The sequence below is a fragment of the Trachurus trachurus genome (genome assembly GCF_905171665.1).
Source record: "Trachurus trachurus genome assembly, chromosome: 5".
Classification (NCBI taxonomy): Eukaryota; Metazoa; Chordata; class Actinopteri; order Carangiformes; family Carangidae; genus Trachurus; species Trachurus trachurus.
In genome coordinates, this window is record NC_139896.1 from 23,930,104 (window position 1) to 23,950,377 (window position 20,274).

At 43.7% G+C, this 20,274-nt stretch overlaps 1 protein-coding gene across 3 annotated transcripts in view; it reads right to left on the reverse strand.

Moving 5' to 3' along the window:
- Positions 1–20,274, reverse strand: part of flnba (filamin B a) — a 62,365-nt gene that overhangs the window by 28,370 nt on the left and 13,721 nt on the right. For 2 of the 3 annotated variants that reach the window (XM_083971887.1, XM_083971886.1), the window contains exons 2-10: positions 6,788–6,897; positions 6,467–6,602; positions 6,282–6,379; positions 3,444–3,591; positions 2,618–2,736; positions 2,433–2,507; positions 1,650–1,812; positions 1,257–1,457; positions 1,012–1,149 (exon numbers count right to left, since the gene is read on the reverse strand). In XM_083971887.1, coding sequence (XP_083828013.1) covers positions 1,012–1,149; positions 1,257–1,457; positions 1,650–1,812; positions 2,433–2,507; positions 2,618–2,736; positions 3,444–3,591; positions 6,282–6,379; positions 6,467–6,602; positions 6,788–6,897 — 1,188 coding nt within the window. The remainder of the gene's footprint in view (positions 1–1,011; positions 1,150–1,256; positions 1,458–1,649; positions 1,813–2,432; positions 2,508–2,617; positions 2,737–3,443; positions 3,592–6,281; positions 6,380–6,466; positions 6,603–6,787; positions 6,898–20,274) is intronic. The other variant, XM_083971888.1, reaches the window with a different exon arrangement.

Genomic DNA, 20,274 nt, shown 5'->3' on the forward strand with positions numbered 1-20,274 from the left:
ATCAGTGATGACTAAGCAGATAAAATCACCATGGCATCCCACCAGCAACAAGGTGACGTGGACAGGATGCACTGCTGCAACATGAAGGGGAAAGCTGCTGGTTATCAATTTACAGTATAACACTGAAACCATCACAGACAGACTTGCTCCACCTGTTTCAAGTTTCATAAGTCACATAACCTACACAGGAGAGTATCGGCCCGTGTGGACTGATCCAACAGATGAGCTATTGTTGCTTAACTTGCGGAAGAAGTTCATACTGGTTTGTTGCGTATTTGACAGCAAAAAGGGGAACAACACAAAATTTGGCAGATGGCCATAATGTTATGCCCGATCTGTCTGTATGTAGATATTAATAATGTTTTTTATTTATTTTATTGTATCAGAATAGATTTCATGTGTGTTATTTCAACTTAAAGTTCTCTGCACATCCACCATCTCTGTTTCTGATTGAGACGTTGGTCAGACGTTGGTCGGTGGTGCGTTTGTCAGTGTGTCGAGACAACCACGCACGCAGGTTGACATCTCCTCAAAGTGAGTGTTTAGAGAGAGCTGATCATGTGTCAGCTTAGCTTGTACAACATGTAACTCTTGACCTTAAGGTTCTGGCTTTGAATCCCATGTTGACAGCCCAGCAGAGCGTCCCCCAGTCCCATTTCTATCCTTTAGCTTTACCCCCTGCAGGTTCACATCGGGGTAGGGGTCTAATCCTGATTCTCTTTAGGGGGAAGGGGTGGGGGTGATGTGGGTAGAAGGCTGCACTAGCAAACACAGAGATACATAAATATTTCTATTTTACCCATCATTAAGGATTTTCAAATTACAACAACCATTTTAAGTTACATTAAATTGTGTGCCCTTTTGTGTTGAGTTTAGTAGTGGAGTTCAATTTCATGGGGGGGGTATTACCCTGCCCCTCACCACTCTGTTGACAGCGGTACGTGAAGGCGTACGGATGACGGATTGGATTGGGCCTTAATGATTGTGTAATAGCTGTGAACGTGCACTTACTGGGTCCTTTGACGAGCACCTTCAGGTCTCCGCTGCCTGCTGTCCTGGTGTCCACCTTGAAGTCTCCCACCTGTTTCACCCTCAGACCGGACGGCTGCAGCCCCCGGCCCGTTGCTCTGCAGGCCCCCGGCATGCAGGCTGAGCCAAAACACAACAACGATGATGAGTTCATGTGTGGTGGTGGTCATCAAACTCATGAGTCCATTAGAACAAGTTAGTGATGTAGTGAAGGCGAGACCACTCACCAGGCCCGACGTCTACGCTGAAGGGGCTCTTGGGGACCCCCACCCCTCCAAAGGTCACGGTAATCGCATGCGGTCCGGCCTGGGTGGGCCGGTAGGTGCAGCGGTACGTGCTGTCGCCTTTATCCTCCATCATCACCTCCACGCTGTTCTGGCGGCCCTGAGGGTCTCTGATCATGGCCGTCACGTCACCTGTACCGGCTCCTGCAGAGGAGACGTCGACAAGACGACAGTGAAGACCCCTCTGCCGTGCATGTGTACACACTAACTAACAGGTGTGTGTGTTGTGAGGCCGTCTGTGTGTGTTGCAGTATCGCCATTACAGACGGTATGTCAGTCTGTGGTTGTGACATCACATCTGTAATAAACAAACTCTGCGCCTCTGACGTCTCTGACCTGCAGTGTAGATGTCAAAGTAGGTGGGTTTGTTCGCGATGTTGCCCACAGGTTCAATTCCCGGGCCTTTGACTGTAACTTTGGAGGCGTCGCCCAGCGCTTTGTCCACATCCACCTCAAATGGACTCTTGGGGATCTCCTGGCCTGCAAACAACACCGTCACCTTGGACACAGAAACAACAGATTAGACGCTCTAAACCATGTGACACGATTAAACACACTCATTTTTTATTGTTGTCCCTTTCAAAATAAAACAACAGTGTCCTTCACCACGAAAATATAAACACAAGGACATGTTTATACCATATAATTCCCAAAGAGCTGTTCAGGATTTAAACTGTACTACAGAGCAAGTTCAACATACCTAGAAAAGAATGTAGTTATCTGGGTTAACTGAGCCTAACATTTGTTGTCCCGAGGCCTCGTTGTAAAGTTTTTATTTTGTCCCCGTCAGCCTGAAGGAATGATGCCTCTGTTTTTCTAGGGATCTGATTGGTCGGTAGTTTGGTTGTCAACAGGTTTTGATCTGATCCTCTGAAGTTAACCTGTTCTGGACCAGGTGAGGAGTCAGTTTCCCAGTGACAAGTGAACCACGGTCTTAGGACTGAAAACCCAAAGTTAAAGCTAAAGTTACCTTGGTAACATTAAAACCTACTTCTTAGTACTGAGCTTTGGTCTTAAAGTTACAGATTAAATCATCAATTCTCCTCTGCTACATACGTATATAATAAATGCATGTGATTATTTTATATTTTACATGAGAAGAGAGAAACAGAAATTCACCTTGTGAGGTCCCATGACTTGAGGAATGTAGGTGACGCTGTACGTTTTCTTGCCCTCGTTAAGCTCCGCCTTAAGCTGATCAACAAGACATAGAGATGGACACATGTTTTAGAGTTTCTTTTTTTAGGAGATGCTGTGAGGAGAAGAAGGAGAAGGAGTAGGAGGAGGAGGGGTGGGGGTTGTACCTCCTCTCTGGTGCCGTCTGGATGATCCAGGTAGATGGTGACCTGACCCTGACCTGCACTGAACGTGTCGACCGTGAACACAGCAGGACGCAGCACTCTGTTCCCCGTTGGTTCAATACCTGCACAATAAAAAAAACTCACGGTTAAAAGGCTGATCATTATAAATAGTTTCAGTTTGAACCAGCTGCACATTTAATCCAGATTAAAAAGCTGGGTGCAAACAAATTAGTAGTGAGAGGGAAAACTGGAGATTCACCGTGTAAACAGATGAATGTGGTCTTTACTGTGATGAGATGAGATATCTAACTCATAATTCTGTTTTCCCATAGTGCTCAGTGTGTGTGTGTGTGTGTGTGTGTGTGTGTGTGTGTGTGTGTGTGTGTGTGTGTGTGTGTGTGTGTGTGTGTGTGTGTGTGTGTGTGTGTGTGGTGTCCTGTTGCCTCTGTAGGCTACATGTAACCATTTCCAGGTATTTCCTCCTCAGGGTTGTAGTCCACGTTGGAGAACAAGTAATGACCTTACCAGTGTGTGTGTGTGGACCATTGTTCGAACTAACAGCTGCCGACTTCCTCACATTGTCAGACAGAGACCAGTGTTTCCAGTGTGACCATTTTTCAACACAAATTGGGAACAACAGGTCAGAAACAGAAGCTCCTGTGTTTTCCAGACACCTTCTACAGAGTAATCAGTGTTTGTTTATCATTTTTGCTTGTTGTGCTGTGTGTCGTTATTTACGGTTACAGCGACTGAATCTTTTTATAAAGTTAATCTGATTTCATTTGGGATAGACTGAAGAGTTTTTCTTAGTGTGTGTGTGTGAGTGTACCTGGTCCATATGCGCGGGCCTTCTTGGGGTTGAGTTTGGGTTTGAGTGGAGCTCCAGGCTTCAGTTTGGCTTTGGGGAACTGAGACAGGTAAGTCATCACTGACTGTTCATCCACACTGGGGTCAATGATCTCCTCCGGGGCGATCACCTACACACATACACAAAAACACACACATGCACAAAATTAACGTGTGTTTTAAATAAAACTGTTCTCTACCTGAATATACCCAAATCATCTTTCAATACCTCTGGGTGAAATCAATAATTTGATTTACGATAATACTAATTAACATGATCGCACCCTTGATGTCACACGCAGAACCACAGACATCATTCTCCTTCGTCAAAACTTGGCATCTCTACCCACAATGCAACTCAACTGCCGATAGTTCAAACTGAGTTTGAGGTGTGTTGAACGAGTAGTCTCAGACAGAAACAAGCAGTGTGCTACGAGGTGGTAAACTTTTCAAACACTTCCAGATGTTTTCAATTTCACCCTTTATGCAGCTCCTTGTGCACTCACAACAGATTTAAAAAAAAAAAAAAAAACTTTATTCATATGTAGCAGCAAGAAAATACTTAAATGAGACGCTCAGTAAAGCTGCTTGCGCCAGATGGTCAATCGTATGTGGACTCCTGCATTTTTCACTCATATGTGACAGCTGGAAATATGATGCACACATGGATGTGACTCTACTGCTGTGAACAGCCTCAACTTTCTGGATCCAGGCTGCAGAGATTTTGTTCCCATTCAGCCATTAGAGCAACAGCGAGGTCCAACACTGATGGAGGGCGATAAGGTCTGGCTCAGAGTCCACGTTCCACTTCATCCCTGGGGTGTTGGACGGGGTTGAGGTCAGGGTTTTGTGCGGTCCAGTTGAGTTGTGTATGGATCTGGCTTTGTGTACAGGGGCATTGTCATGTCGAAACAGGAAACATCCTTTAACAAAGTGCTGACACTAAGTTGGCAGGAACACTATTGTCTAACACATCATTGTTTTCTGTCGCATCAACATTTCCCATCGCTGGAACTAAGAGGCTGAAACACAGGCACAGACTAAAATAAGAAATACATACAAGTAAGTAAGTGGAGAGAAGATGTCCACATACTTTTGTCCAAATGGCAATTTCTCCAAGTTTTTCTCTGAGGCTGAACTTGATTTCTTGTCACGAGTGAGGGTTAGGGTGGGGGATCACTTGCCAAGTGCTTCAGCCATTGTTGTGTTTAAGACACAAAGTCGGGATATGTCCTTTGAGCCGATGAGCTACAGGACTAGCTGGTTAGCAAAATAAAGGGAGTAAAATATAAGCAGAACTTTGATGCTGCAAGTAAAGGGGTGCAAAAATTGGTACATTTTATCTAGATTGGTAAGTAAAAAAATGTTAATGCTAACATTACTGTAGCTATAAGACAACAGTGAAAACTTATAGCACCTTTAGAAAATTCTGAAAAGGGTGATAAGGCTTCAAATTTGGCATAATTAAGGGATGTGGCAACTTTGAGTGACAGGCGAATGAGCATATCCACCAAAGTCTCAGCCCATAAAGGTCTCACCGCTGTGTCCATCTGGGTTTAGAGGGCAAAGTCACGTGGAGTGGAGCAGCTCTCCAGAAACCTGTAGCTGACATCACAGAGGCTACATCCATCTTTATTTGCAGTCCACAGTTCTTAGAAATGCAGCGTGCATAAAGGAGTTGTAGCAGAGACCACTCATTAAAACAAAACTAAAAACCAAATCTAACCTCATCAGTGAATCTAAAAACAGACCAAGGTGAACAAGCTGGCCGCAGGGGAGATGTGTGGCGGAGGAAGACGAGTGATGATTCGCAAAGGAAATGAGGCTGTGAAGGAAATCTGACAAATCCCTTAGTTCAGTGCAGGACACTGAACTCTGTCACACTGTTGTCTTTTACGGTCGCCACTCTTTCCCTCCCCTTACGTCATGGTCTAAATTCTTCCTTCTTCAAGTCAAACACTGATTTGGATTACAGTCACTATTTTCCCAGCTTTCAAAGATGTCCTGAATTAATGTCATGGGTGTAACAGTGGAGTTCGTGAGCTGTGTTTTTTCTGGAGGAGACTTCCTGAGGGTGTCAGCTGACTGACAGGAAGAAGAGCATAATGTAATGCAGCAATGACACGAAAACATCCAACTTCGACTTTATGAAACCAGAACAAAAGAAACTTTCTTCATTATTACAGCCGAGATTGTTCTACATACTGAACATAAAGCAGAATATTACTTTTGAGGAAGGTGAAAGATGACCTCTAATGGAGAAAATAATTATAATTATAATTTTTTCATAGAAGCGCAATTTTAAAAGTGCTTTACACTAAATACTTTGATCATTTCTTCCCCGGAATAGTCATTTATTTCACTCAATAAAGAACATAAAAAAAAAAAATCCTCTGCTTTGGACAATCAAGTTGGCCAAACAGCCCCTGTCTGAGATGCTGCTTGTGACCTTTGACCTCTGGAGAAAAACCACAGTGAACCCAACTCCATCTTCATCGGGCTGCATAAAAATACAGGACGTGTGATGTTTGTTGGATATGGAAAAATGGAGAAATGGACACTGATGGACATTTGATGTCCTACATCTCCCTACATGTATCAGATGTCACCACTGTGAGCAGTGCAGACAGATGTGGCATCATCCCTGCAGCTGGTTCACAGTAAAAGCCTCTCAGACCCTCCTCATTCCCTTACATTCATGTCTTGGTAGCTGGAGGGCTTTTATTGTGAAGTAGCTGGAAGGAAACAACATACAGGGAAAAAAAAACAACTGAAAATCAGTCATTCCGTCTACTCTTATGTATAACAGAGGGAATCGAACCTGCGGGATGCCCAGCCAGTCGTCAGCCAGCTGCATGGCTTCAGTGGCATTGTTCACTGGTTTCACTGAATCCCATGTCTCCCAGTCTGGACAGAGACCTGCGAAGGACAGGGGGAAAAAACAACACTGTCATCAATGGGAACACACAGACACACGACGGTGCAGCGCTCTGCGGGGGAACGTACCCGGTGCACAGCTGTCCACCAGCGCTCCCAGGGCCTTGCCCGTCCTCCAGTCCTGGCTGAAGTTGGTGATGGGCAGATCAGGGACTTTGTGTTGGATCCAGCCCAGCAGGCGTTGTTTAGGCGTCTTTGACTCTGACTGAAACACAAACGCACCGACATCAAATCAATCAGCCAACAACAGATGCACGAGCTTCACGTTCTGCTGTTCAATATTTCTACGTTTAATCGTTCTTCCTTTGTTTCCCTCTGCAATCAAACTAAAACACTGTTGCCGAGGAACAAACCGAGACGGAGGCCATGAGATCAACAGTTGGGCGTTACCTCCTCATCCTCGCCCTCCCACACTGGCATGGAGATGGAGTAGTGCAGGATCAGAGTCCAGACCAGACCCAGGATCAGCTTCAGGTTCCCATCCACGATGGCCTTAGAGTCTGAGGGAGATAAAAAACAGGACAGACTTGAGATCAGCTACACAACTGGTTTATTGCTTATGTTTTCATTTCGGTCAATACAGTTGCAGAGATTTCTGACATACATGTTTATACTACAAACAGAACGCCGGTTTGTCTCAGACTGGGATAAAAAAAAGAAAAAAAAAAGTGCAACACCGAGTAGAGTTAATGAAACCTCATCTGACTAGTAATGGTGGATATTAACATTTAACCTGTTTGTTTTCAGCAGAGCAGAACGGAGAGCTGCTGGGTAATGCTGCTCATTAATCAGACTTCACTGTACCAGCTGGTACCTCATACAGGCTACAACACACACACACACAGGACATGATATTAGCTAATCTTCAGCTCCGGCACACAGAGTTCAGGGCAGACAAAACATTCCAGTCATTTTTAATCTCTCTGCCTCCATTTTTCTCTCCCATAATAACAACCTACTCATTAAAGGGGACAAAGTGTTTCGGAGCGTGGGCTGAAATATGTCAGGGACACAGATAAGTCAGATATTTTGAAATAATTCATCAAAAAAAAAACAGCCACATGCACTGCAAACCAAAGCTTCAGATTAATGATTAAAGTAACACCACAGAAGACTTTGTAATTAACTGAAACGCTGAAAATAAATGCACTGCGTCTAGTCTTCACAACAACCCAAAGCGCTTTACACTGCTAGTCATGTTAACCCATCCACACGCACATTCATCCGCTGCTTTAGTCCACAAATAGCAACTTTCAAACCACACACACTGGAAGACTGATCAATCAATCATTTTCCAGCTGTTCCAAGACGAACCGTGATGTGTGCTGCTAAAGGAGCTGGGGATTGAACCCCTTTCTGTCTGATTAGCAATGTACTGTACAACTGAGCCCCAGCTGACACACAGGCTCATTTACAGTCAGTCAGTCATCATCAAACAAAGCAAAAAAACTTTGCCAGTAGCCATGAGTTTGGTTATACTGTATAAATACAGTATGTAGGCCACTGCGTGAGGTGCAAACAGGTCGTGTTGGTTCCCAAATGAAAGTGTATGTTTATGAAAGTAGATCTGCTTCACAAATGGTGAGTGAGGCACAACTAGCGGAGGCCTGAGTCAGCTCTGTCATAACAAGATAAAATGTCGGTGGGATATTTTGGCTTTCCTGACAGTGTCCGACCTTCACAAACCTCCAGCTGTGTCTCAGGAGTTTCATCTGTGTTCAGTACAGACGTAGAGCAGGAGCCACTGCTCTGCATCTGTTGCTCCAGTCTTAGTTTTGCTAATTGATCGGTCTAATGGCAATAAGCCCAAAAATAAAAACGGACTCATTTAATAAGAACATAAGGCAAGGTCTAATACTAGTGTTACAATAAATGACACCAGCACTGACCAGTAGCACCAGACAACAATGATAAAATCAAAAAGAGCTAAACGTGACTCAGAATTTGTGGTTTGCTGACATTGTTATAAAGTACTGTATTGTGACAGAGCCGCGTCTGATGTGGTTTCCATGTCGGCCGTTTTATTTTTGAAAAGTTATAATTTACCCAGAATTCATTGTTCCCCAGCCCAGTTGAAGACAGTCAAGGCCTGAACTGCTTTGTGCAACAGATGAATTTAGACTCCGCCAATCTGAATTCATTCAGTTATATCAAAGATACTCTATTTACCAAGATACCCCATGAGAGGCTGCTCCAATGATAGAAATGGTTCCACACACTGTCTCCTAAATGGGCGTGGCCAACCGTCACCCCACCTCATCTGTTAACGTGTGTGGATTTATACAATTTGTAGGTAGATGAAAGTGAAATATTTATATTTTCTCATGATAACATACTAACAGTCATATTTATCATGACGAAAATTATTTAAATAATTTTCACGGGAGTTTGCGGCCGTTTGTTTGGCGTTGCCTGGGACATCTGTGCCAAATCTCGCGAGAGTGTGTTGTTGAGACAGAGACAGGTCGTGAACAAAGTTAATTTTCTCCTGATGTGTCCGTCTGAAAATTGCCATTTTTGTGTCAAAATGTTCAGAAGAGATGTGGCTTTTGAAAAATGAGTTCAACATTTAGTTCAGTGACTGTGGGGCGAAAGGATCGACCATAATCTGTGTTCACGTTCAATTTTCCCATTGGAGTCAATACATTCAAGGCTGCCGCTAGTCTCCTAAAAAGGCGTGGCCGTGCAGAAACCCACGTGACATGTATACAGGAAGCTGACTCGTCATGGGGGTCTTGGTTCATAAACCGTCTTTGGTTATATCTAAGCCACAGGCAGTGTGTCCTTGTGAAAGCGCCCCTCTGATTGGCTCAGGAGGCCGAACAGTGTGTGTAGATGTCGGGGACGTTTCAGTCCAACGTTTCTCTCTGTGCAGGTGTTGCCACATCTATGACTCACCTATCAGTTCTCTGATACACCTACGACTTCATGCCTGTGAGGTGAAGTGATGACGTCACTGATCAATCACCGGCCGAATCAGACGGGTCCTGATGCGTCTCGTCTTGTTAACACATCATCACTCATTAAACAAATAGTTGGAAGCTCTCTTGACACGGCCGGGGGGGGCGGTTGCCGTTTTCAGTGGTGTTAAACCAACTCCATGGACTGGAGGAAAAACTGATGGAAAACTGTTGTTGAACATATTGTTGGAGTCAACAGAGGCAAAACACTTCTGGGGCTGTCCCAGGCTAAACCTTTGTTGGAGCAGCATTCCCAGAACAATAAGCGCTGTGTTCAAGCTCAAATAGCGCTGTGTTTGGAGAGTCTGTACCTGGGCCATGTTTGTGTTTAACTAAGTATAGTTACTTCTTGAAGAATGTGCAGCCTGAAGTAGAAATCTGCACAGGTACGCAAGTTGTATAAATAGGGTAGTGGACAAATTTTCCTGAAAGTGAAGATGACAAGTCATCATCTGTAGGACAGAGCTAAAAACAGCAACTATGATTCACACGCTTCTTCCTGCTAATATGCATAAAGAGAGCCTAGAGTAAAACGAGTTCAGCTTATTGTCTGTATAATGTCAATGCCCCACACGTTTTTTCATAATGTCAATGCCCCACACGTCCTCTTTCACAGATATAAATGCATGACCTTTGCTGCATGACGTAATGTCTCTGCTGTGATTACAGCCTAAACCTCATACGAGCCTTCACACGTTTAGGTTACCAAACATGTTTGCGTGTCTTTATGTGAGTGGAGCTGCTGCTGCCGACTCTCTGCAGTGTGTTGCCATGTTTGACTCGGCGGACCTGAGCCCGTGAATCCACCTGGTGAAGCTCCAGCTCTGCTGCAACATCAGCAGAGCAGCTGTGCTCCCAACATGTTGCAGCAGCGCAGGTTTAGGTGGAGCTTTAGCTGCCTCACCCATGGGTGACACAACGCCGTAATGACGACTGTGTGTGTGTGTTAAGGCTGTGCGAATATCCACAGAGAGGTTGCGACATCCTGTTTCGACATTCCTAATCACTCTCTCTGCTGCCAGACTCGACTCACTCATTTATCTCTGCTCCTCTCTCCGTTTCTCTTTTGTCTCCATGTATTTCAACCTTTTCACTCTCCACCTGTTTGTTTAATCTCTCACTCACTCTGATCTATGTGGCGTCCCCTCCCTTCTTTTTCCTCTTTCTCCCACTCTTCCCATCTGACCACATTTCTTCCCTCCTTTCTTTGTCACTCCGAGGTCATCCTGCCACACCTGTGTGAGTGAATGTGTGTCACCACCAGCCGCCTCTCCGGCAAACATCCTGTCAGTGAGCAGCGCTACACAATGGCCTTTGCCCTTCACATGCACGCACACGCACACGCACACGCACACACACACACACACACACACACACAGGGCACCACCCACCGCTGAGCTCACTCAGCTCAGCACTGATCAGTCTCTCTCTAAATGAGACACATCTAGACTGTTTGAGTTGAGACATCATTATTTAGTTAAGACGGATTCAGATTCTACTTTTCATCTCTAAATTGATGTTTCTGTAACTTTAAACAGCTGTTGCTCTATTTAATGGTTCTCTCACACACACACACACAGAGATTTCCTCTCTCTCTCTCTCTCTCTGGTGCAGTGGTTTCCAACCTTTTCTATTTGTGACCTATTAAACCAAAGTGATTTCTATTTATGTCCCACTGTGACCGGTTGCATAAATCTGTGGGTTGTGACTAGTTGAAGAAATGAGGGATTTCATTTTTACAGGTTTAGAAGAAAGTAAATGTTGGGACTGTGGTTCCTCAGATACTAAAATGATCAGATGTTAAAAAAAAAAAAAAAAAAAAATATATATATATATATATATATATATATATATATATATATATATATATATATATATATATATATATATATATATATATATATATATATATATGTGAAAAAGAAAAAATCTCTTTAGGATAGCAAAAAAAGAGAGAAGGAATAAAATATATATATAACTTCTCATGAATGTGTTTTCCTGCTGATTTTTCTGACCTGACATGGACGTTGGAAACAACTGCTTTGGTTCTGCAGATCTGCACTGATCTGATTTGTGCTGCCTTACATTTCATTTACTGAACATTTTTATGATTAAAAACAAGGTTTTATTTTTGAAAAGTATCCCATGAGTAACTAGTTCCAGTTCAGATGAAGTGTTGCTGTTTCACATTCGTAAATGGTAAACCTTAACCTCAAACTGTGTGTGTGTGTGTGTGTGTGTGTGTGTGTCCTCGCTGACACAGTTTTGTGAGGAATGAGGGTATCGCCATGGTAGCCTATTGTTCAGAGAAAGGACCAACACAGAGAGGGTGGGGGGGTGGAATTTAAAAACACTGAGTCAAAACACAGTAGGCCTACTGCTTAAAGTGTGTGTGTGGTGGTGGGGGGGGGTTTACAGCGATAATAATCTGCTGCATTGTTTCCTGATCTCTCCTTCCTCCAGACTCCCTTCATCCTCCTCATCCTCCTCATGTGATTGACTCAGACCTGGCAACCCAAACCAGTTTTCATCCGTTCACAGAGACGAAACCCCGGCAGCATGTTTCAGATGCTGAGTGAGCGGCTGATGTCATGCTCTGGGTTTCCTCCAGAGAACACAAATACTTCAGGTAAGTAACATGCCAACACACACACACACACACACACACACACACACACACACACACACACACACACACACACACACACACACACACACATCTTCAGACACTGACTGGTCTTGCCTTGTAGTTTTGTGCCAAAAGGTGAGTCCTGGCCCCACTTGAGCCGACTCAGCACAAATCAACATGTTCAGTCAAACTTCTCCTCGGGGCGGCGGTTTTCAGAGACTGAGTCACGACGACTGTGTAGTAACATTAAAACATTTACCAGAGAGACAATACAACACGGTCGTCCTGGCTAATTTCAATGACTCCAAAACAGACAAATTAAGATAGCCTACTGATTATTTTTTACAGTGCTCATTTTCTCTTTTACACTTTGCTACATCAGTGAAAGGTATTGAAATGATTTTCCACTAATCTTGTTTTTTCCGCTCTTCTCTTTTAGCTTCATTCTGCACCGGGCGGGCAGCTGTGTCACATGTCTCACTGTCACCATCTTGGCGGCATCTGAATCTATCCTAACCCCACTTCAAAGCTGATCGAAGCCAGGAGCAAGGAGGGGTGTGTGGAGCCCAAACTTAAGTACAGAGACTCACCCACCTATCTATCAAAGCAGCCACACCCCCAAAAATGTAAGCCATAAAAGATAAACAGAAACTGATCCCAGTACAGTTGTCACAAAGAAGGAAATTAACCATAGAGACCAACACTGTTTTTGCACCAGGCTGTATTATTATTATTATATTATATTATTATTTGTGCTATTTGTGTTTTTACATGCGAGTCTGTGGGGACTGGCCAAGGGGGCAGTTGTCGGTCTGAGAAGTGAAGCTCACTTCCGCGTTCAAAAAACTGCAATCCCCTCGGCTTTCTCTGGGGGCTGGTGTCAGAAGGGAGCATTCTCCATAGACCCCCATGTTAAAATCGCCAACTTTACATCCTCAATAAACATGATCAAAGCCTGGTGTCAGAACGTTTTTTGGTCTCAATCGATAGTTTCTACCCCCGCACACACTCTGAGGGGGGTGAATTTTTTTTTAACTCTACCGTTTTACTGTTATTAGGTTAAAACTCTGGCCAATTAGGGCGCGGAAACGTTGAGTGACAGGTCCGGAGCAGCTCCGTGGACAGCTGCTTCGAGGCCAGTGGGCGGGTTCTCGGCCGGCCAATCCAACATGGCGCTGTTCAGGCCGCCATATTTGAGTCACAAAAACGACTCCCCAAAACCAATGAGTGACGTCACGGATGCTACGTCCATTCTTTTTACAGTCTATGGGACTGGCTCACTTTTGGAGACACACTCTAGTGGTCATTAAAGGAAGTTCAGTTTTTGCTGCCCCTCATTCTTCAGCCCTGTAGTTTGGCGTTTGTGTCTCGTAGATAAATGTAGGCTTAGCTACATGCTGGATCAGAGTCAGTATCAGGTGATACTGGGCTCACCTGGTTCTCAGCTTTGAAGTAATTAAAACACAACGACAGCTTTTAAAATCTGAAGGATATCTACTGTATGCTACTGTGTGTCCTTAAGCCACAATTAAAGCAGAAGTGAGTGATATATTTGTGTTAATATAAGTCTTAAATAGTTATATCTTCCGACAGCAATCACTTACATAGAGTGTTTGGACTGAAACACGGGTCTCTCAGTCCCACTGCTCTGCTCTGAGCCGAGGAGAAAACATTTATCGTATCCTACAGTTTTTATCCAATGAGGAGAGAGAACGGCATGCAGGGCTGTGTGTGCAGCCAAGGAACGCCGTGAATGTGGCGACGTAGGGACGAGTGACTGTTATGGTGCGTTCAAGGAAACTCGTATTTTTCCGACCGTGAAGTGGTACCAGTTCGATCTGGTACGAGTTCACCGGTCGGAAGTTACGAGTGGCCGTTATAGTGACTTTCACCGGTAAAACAGGTCGGAAAAACACGAGTGGGTTGCCTGAAACGCTACAAAGTCGTAAGTTGTGACTTGAAGCTGTAATTTACGATTTCAAAAGCCTGCCTGGAACGCAGCATTAGCGAAAACGACCGGACCACTCACTTCTGCTTTAAAAACCTGAACCAGTATCTTTATGCACAGACCTATTGTACGACTACAGCAGCGGTCAGGGTTCTGCTGCCCTGTCCGCAGCATGAACCAGTCACCTGCAGCCGCCTGATTTACCTCTACACAAATCCATTCACAAAAGCTCCCTGTTTGATTCAGGCCGGATCTGAGGCAGATAAACAGCAGTTTGAGCCTCTGAGGCGGCCGCTGCTCCTGCCGATACCTGCTGATTTGTTGACCCGTCTCCATGGAGACGCACAACAACATCCAGACAACAAGAGCTCTAATGGAGGCGTGGGGGCTGGAAAGGGTTTAAAGTCTGTGTTGGAAGACAAAGAGCGAGTGAATGTGTAGAAGGAGAAACGGAAAGTGAGGGAGCGAGATAAAGTAAGTGTGGGTATGTATTAAGTGTGTGTGTGTGTGTGTGTGTGTGTGTGCGTGTGCGTGTGTGTGTGCAAAGGTGAATTATGTTGAAACAAAATGCCTCTTATCAGCGTGGCGCACCTTCTCTGCTACAGGAAGTTACATAATGAGCTGCCAGACGAGGACAGAAACACCTGCTCTCTGGTTGCACAGCCGAAACCAACAACCTACTGACCACAAACACGGTCAGTACCGTTACCTGGTCACCGCACTCTGACAACTGATTGATCTGATCTGATCGTTTCAGACAAGACTGAGAAAATTGAAGCCGCCACAATGTTTAAACCTGGAAAAGCAGCGAGTCTCAACAGGTGGGTTGTGTTGATGAAAAACAGGAGTGGACACATGCAAAGAAATCCCCATGGTTACAGCTGTGACCATTCACAAGACACAACCAGAAAGTTGTCAGTCACGCCCATTACTTGATTTGAATCAACAGGAGAAAGTTTGTCACAAAGTGCTTGATGAAAAAGTGGCGATAAAAAGCAAAAACCTCTATTTCAACTGAAATCACAATATCTGTTCTTCTGAGAAAGAAAAAAAACCTCTAGAAATCAAGAGGTGGTGATGCTCCTTCTCATACCTGACTAATGATAGACCAATTAATCCAGTCACTTAATCGCATTTTTAAATGGCTTTTTTTAATATATATAATTGTCATGGGTCGATTACACACAAAAAAGCACCAGAGACGGTTTTAATGCTAGTTACCGTAGCTGTGGAACAATGTGGAGCAGTTAAGACACTCTGAGCTTTCAAAGATTAATTTGCCACTTTTAATAGCATACAATGATTACTGTCTACATTGCATTTACCACAGTCTTTTAATGCAAATAAAGTGAAGTTTGGTCTAACAGTGGCATACTGAGAAACTTTGTTTCCTGCAGCTTAAAAACTGGACCTGGAGATTAAAATAAAGAAATACTGCTGGTCTGCTCTGCACATACTGATATTACTCTTTTGCTCTTTTCTTAAGTGCACTTCAACTTTATTTATTAGTTAACTTTTCACTCATAAGGTTTTTAAGTATGTGCACTACAGACAGAGTGCCGATCTATTTGAAGACAATGCAAACTACAGTGATCAATAAACTTTCACATGTTTTACCAAATTTTGTATTTCACTGCTCCCTAAATATCGATCAATGACTTGACCTGAACATTTCTTACTCAGTCCAATGTAAACACATTCACTCCTGTTTACAAGTGAGATAACTGTCAGGTAACCACTCTGCTGTGAATCCCTGCTCCTCTCTCGCTCTCTCTCTTTCTCTCCCTAAGTCTCTCGCCCTCAGAGGGTCAACATCTGTCTCACTCACACCAGCTGTTCCTTCACATGACGACTAAATCACTGTCACACAAACACACACATTCGGCTTCCAAACCCACAATTTGCTGCTGGACTGTACAGAACAGTCGACGCCTGAGGCGCAACATCACACTGATGTCAGCGAACGCACCACCCACCAGCCCACCCCTTCCCCTCGCTGCCCGACGCTGGCAGGAGAGGACCGAGGCCACATACTGTATTTATCACAGCTTCTCATCTGACACAGTGATTAAGTGTGATAATAAAAAAAGTAAAACAAACAAAGCTTGAGCATAATGATTCAATGAGCCGTCGGTCTTACAGTATGTACACACATAGTGACAAATGAAGTGAGGCAACATGATGTGTTTTGATTTGATCATCAGTTTCAGTGTGACTGTATTTAGATCCTTTAACTACATCCAGTTGTTTTTCGTCTGTACGAATAAAAATCTGAAATACATCGATACAGTTAAATGACAATGACATCATAGGTTGACTTTGTGTGCGTGCGTGCGTGCGTGAAAGCAGCTTTCAAAGTGAAAGTCCAGTGAGCAAAGTGGATTTTAGGTGGAAATGCCCTTTAAAACAGGACAAGCGGTACCTGTAGTGGTAAACAGGATGTGGAGCTACTGTGTGTGTGTGTATATGACACACACACACACACACACAAATTCCTCAACAGTGAGATCATAACCCCACCCCCTCACCCCCTAATTCACCACACACACACACACACACACACTTCAACACCCCCTCCCATCTGAGGACCCAATGGATAGTGGCAAAGAAACAAAAGCCACACCAACACACACACGCACATACACACACACAGGAAAAAAAAAACACACACCAACTTGCACATTACCCATTACTCTGATCTGAGAGGCTGAACACATAAGAAGTGGAGACCATCATCATCCTCACCATCATCATCATCATCATCTTACTTATAGTCCTCCATACGCTAACCTCATAACATCACAATATAGAAAAAGTAAATACACAGAAACATGTAAAGAGTGACATTTGTTCTAATGAAGAGACCTCTACTGTTCAAAACATCAGGGCAAATACAATGTAGAACTGACTCGTCAATATAATTATGCAAACCAAACTTGATCTTGATTAATCTTATTTGGCTGAGGGAGAGTAAACAACCCGTCATCAGCTGATATTTATATCAATAGACTCAGTCTCAGTGATGACAAACAGAGTTACTTTGAACAACTTCACCTCAAATAACTACAAATTCTACGCTGATTAAACAAACATACATAATTCATATTTAGTCAATAAGAAGAAATGAGTGAGTTGTCCCCAAGAAGTTTTAAAGTGACTTAAAAGATTTGAGCCGTTACCAAATCAGTCAGGAGTCTTCCCCCAAAGCCTCCGAACGACGGCACCTCCCAAACTGTGGCACCCATGACATCACCGCATGATGCATTGCTGTAATAACGACAGCACTTAATTAGAGTCACATGAGCTCAGAGCAGCTCAGAGGAGGCGATCCCAACGAGGAACCCAGATGACAGATGAAGAGAGGACCGTTAACGTCCTCCGTCTGGTTAATGAGGGGCGAGCGAGATACCGAGTGTGTGTCATTCTGTCTCTCTCTTTAATCTGGTCCATGGTTGGACAGTTACACAAAGGAGAGAGAGAAAGATCAAAGACTGAGGAAAAGTTGCCCTCGTGTCACTCAGAGCCATTCACAAGGAATCAAAGAGGTGAATGAACCAAGGAGAAAAAATAAATCAAACTGGAAAGAATCTGGTGTTGGTTCAAGAGGTGAACGACCACGAGGACGAGTCCCAGACCAGTTTACAGGCCGACTGTAGTATTTTGAAACAGATCCTCAAGGTAAGATGCTCATTAAAGCAGAAGTGAGTGATCCGGTCGTTTTCGCTAATGCTGCGTTCCAGGCAGGCTTTTGAAATCGTAAATTACAGCTTCAAGTCACAACTTACGACTTTGTAGCGTTCCAGGCAACCCACTCGTGTTTCTCCGACCTGTTTTACCGGTGAAAGTCACTATAACGGCCACTCGTAACTTCCGACCGGTGAACTCGTACCAGATCGAACTGGTACCACTTCACGGTCGGAAAAATACGAGTTTCCTTGAACGCACCATAACAGTCCTCGTCGCTACGTCACCACATTCACGGCGTTCCTTGGCTGCACACACAGCCCTGCATGCCGTTCTCTCTCCTCATTGGATAAAAACTGTAGGATACGATAAATGTTTTCTCTTCGGCTCAGAGCAGAGCAGAGTGACTGAGAGACCCGTGTTTCAGTCCAAACACTCTATGTAAGTGATTGCTGTCGGAAGATATAACTATTTAAGACTTATATTAACACAAATATATCACTCACTTCTGCTTTAAGGACAAATAAAACTTCCCCAAAACCAGTATACATCACAAGTCTCTAGCTGGGAGTAGGGGGCGGAGTCAGGTGCTGCCAAGATGGTAACAGTGGAGCAGCTCGACGCTGCTTCAAAACCGCTCCTCAGAAACATGGAGGTGACATCACAGGGTGGGTTTACATGGACAGTTTCAAACGGTTTCAGAAAGGTTTAGGAGACCAAACCGATTGAAAATCCAACCAGTTTGAAGGGGGTAGTAGTTTAAACCTTTCTGCCTGCCCGGGCAGTCGTTTTGCGGCAGGTAGTCTCTTTTCGGCACAACACCGGCAACATATTGCATACGCACTCCCGAATCCAAACGCTCTCTTTTCTTTTGCTGCTAAAATTAGGAATATGTCACGCTGCTGTTTAATACAGAGAAATATTATAACAGTGCTCAACCAACAATGTATTTCGGCACAGCTGTAGCACTTCCGTAATCAATACTGTTGTAACCATAGTAACACAATAACTTTAAACTTTATCTATTTTCTTTTTTTTTTATTCTTCTTTGCTCCTGTTTTTAACTCTGTGTTTTTTGTTTTTATGTTGTTTTATGCTGTTTTTTTTGTTTTTTTTATGTTTTGTCTTTATGTAAAGCACATTGAGTTGCCTTGGGGGTGAAATGCGCTATATAAATAAAGATGCCTTGCCTTGCAATCACTGACGGCTGCGGGCACATTTGAAGCGTTTGTTTCATCGGCGCATGTTAACACCCAACCAGTTTATTTTGTAACCCATGTATACGCTTCAGCTGAAATCTTCAAACAGATTGAGTTAAACCAAACCTTTTTGAAACTGTTTGAAACTGTCCATGTTTATCTTTACTTAATGGACCAGAATCATTAGAATCAACCTGCATGTCTTCAGACTGTGGGAGGAAACTGGAGAACCCACGCTGCCACAGGGAGAAGATGCAAACTCCACCCAGATCGAACCTGGAACCGTCCTGCTGTGAGGCAACAGTTCAATCCACTGCGCCACTGTGCCGCCCGTAGTGAAAAATCCTCTTTGCCAATGTAATATGAGAAAGGAAATGCACATCACACTGAGGACTGAGTGAAACACAATATAAACACAACTTTGTTTGTGTGTAGTCCTCGGGTGCCGGGTACAGTACACATACAGTGCAGCACGTTCAAGTGAGTGGGACGGTGGTTTGAGGCTCTCTGGCCCCTCTGTAAATATTTAAGCTCATTTTAGTGGGAAGAAAGTTGAGCTCGAAAAGAAGTTTGAAAAAAAAAAAAAAAAAAAAAAACCAGCAGAAGAAACATGAAAACATGAGAACCACAAGAGCTGAGTAACGAGCCCAATGCTGCCCTGTCATTACCAGACACACACACACACACACATCTGGCATTACGTCTGCATGCATAAACAGGACACACACTGACAAACACACTGCAGCGTTTAGCCTTGCATGACCTCACCCTGCTGGTTCCCAGGCTATGATGTCATCAGAACCAGACGAGCCATGTGGTGAGGAAGAGGAGGACAAAGAGGGAGAGGAGGGGATTAATGAAAAGAAAAAAGGTGTTGTGAGAGAAAAAAAAGGGACAGTCGCATCAGAAAATTAACAATAGGAATGAAACAATGCGCAGAAACCTGTAAAGAAAGAATATTTAACAAAAGAACAAAGTCAATGAAAAGTCACAGAGAGAGAGAGCACCCCAAGGTGAGACTGATCGGCCAAGATCAATATTATGTTTTAAATGAACCATTAACATTTTAATTTATCCTGAGGCTGACCTTCATTACAGTACAGAAACAAGAAACTGGAGGAAATGCAGCACCTGACTAGTTTCACCTTTATTATCATTATTACAGTTATTCAATAAACATTTAAAAAAACTTTGTCCCAACTTTCAGGTGTTGAATATTTAGCTGCTGAGGAGCAGGACAGGCCTCCCAGACACGGAGGTCAATACAATACTTGACTTCACAAGTTTCATCGCGTGGCCAGAAACACAAAGACAGTGATGTGCAGATGACAAGATGTCGAAATCATTTAAGTGTTTTCTGCCTCCAAAAAAGGGTAAAAATAAAAGTACAACAAGGATTGAAGAAAAACTATAGGGGGAAAAGAAACGAGAAGGAAAAGGAGATAAAAAAGAAACGA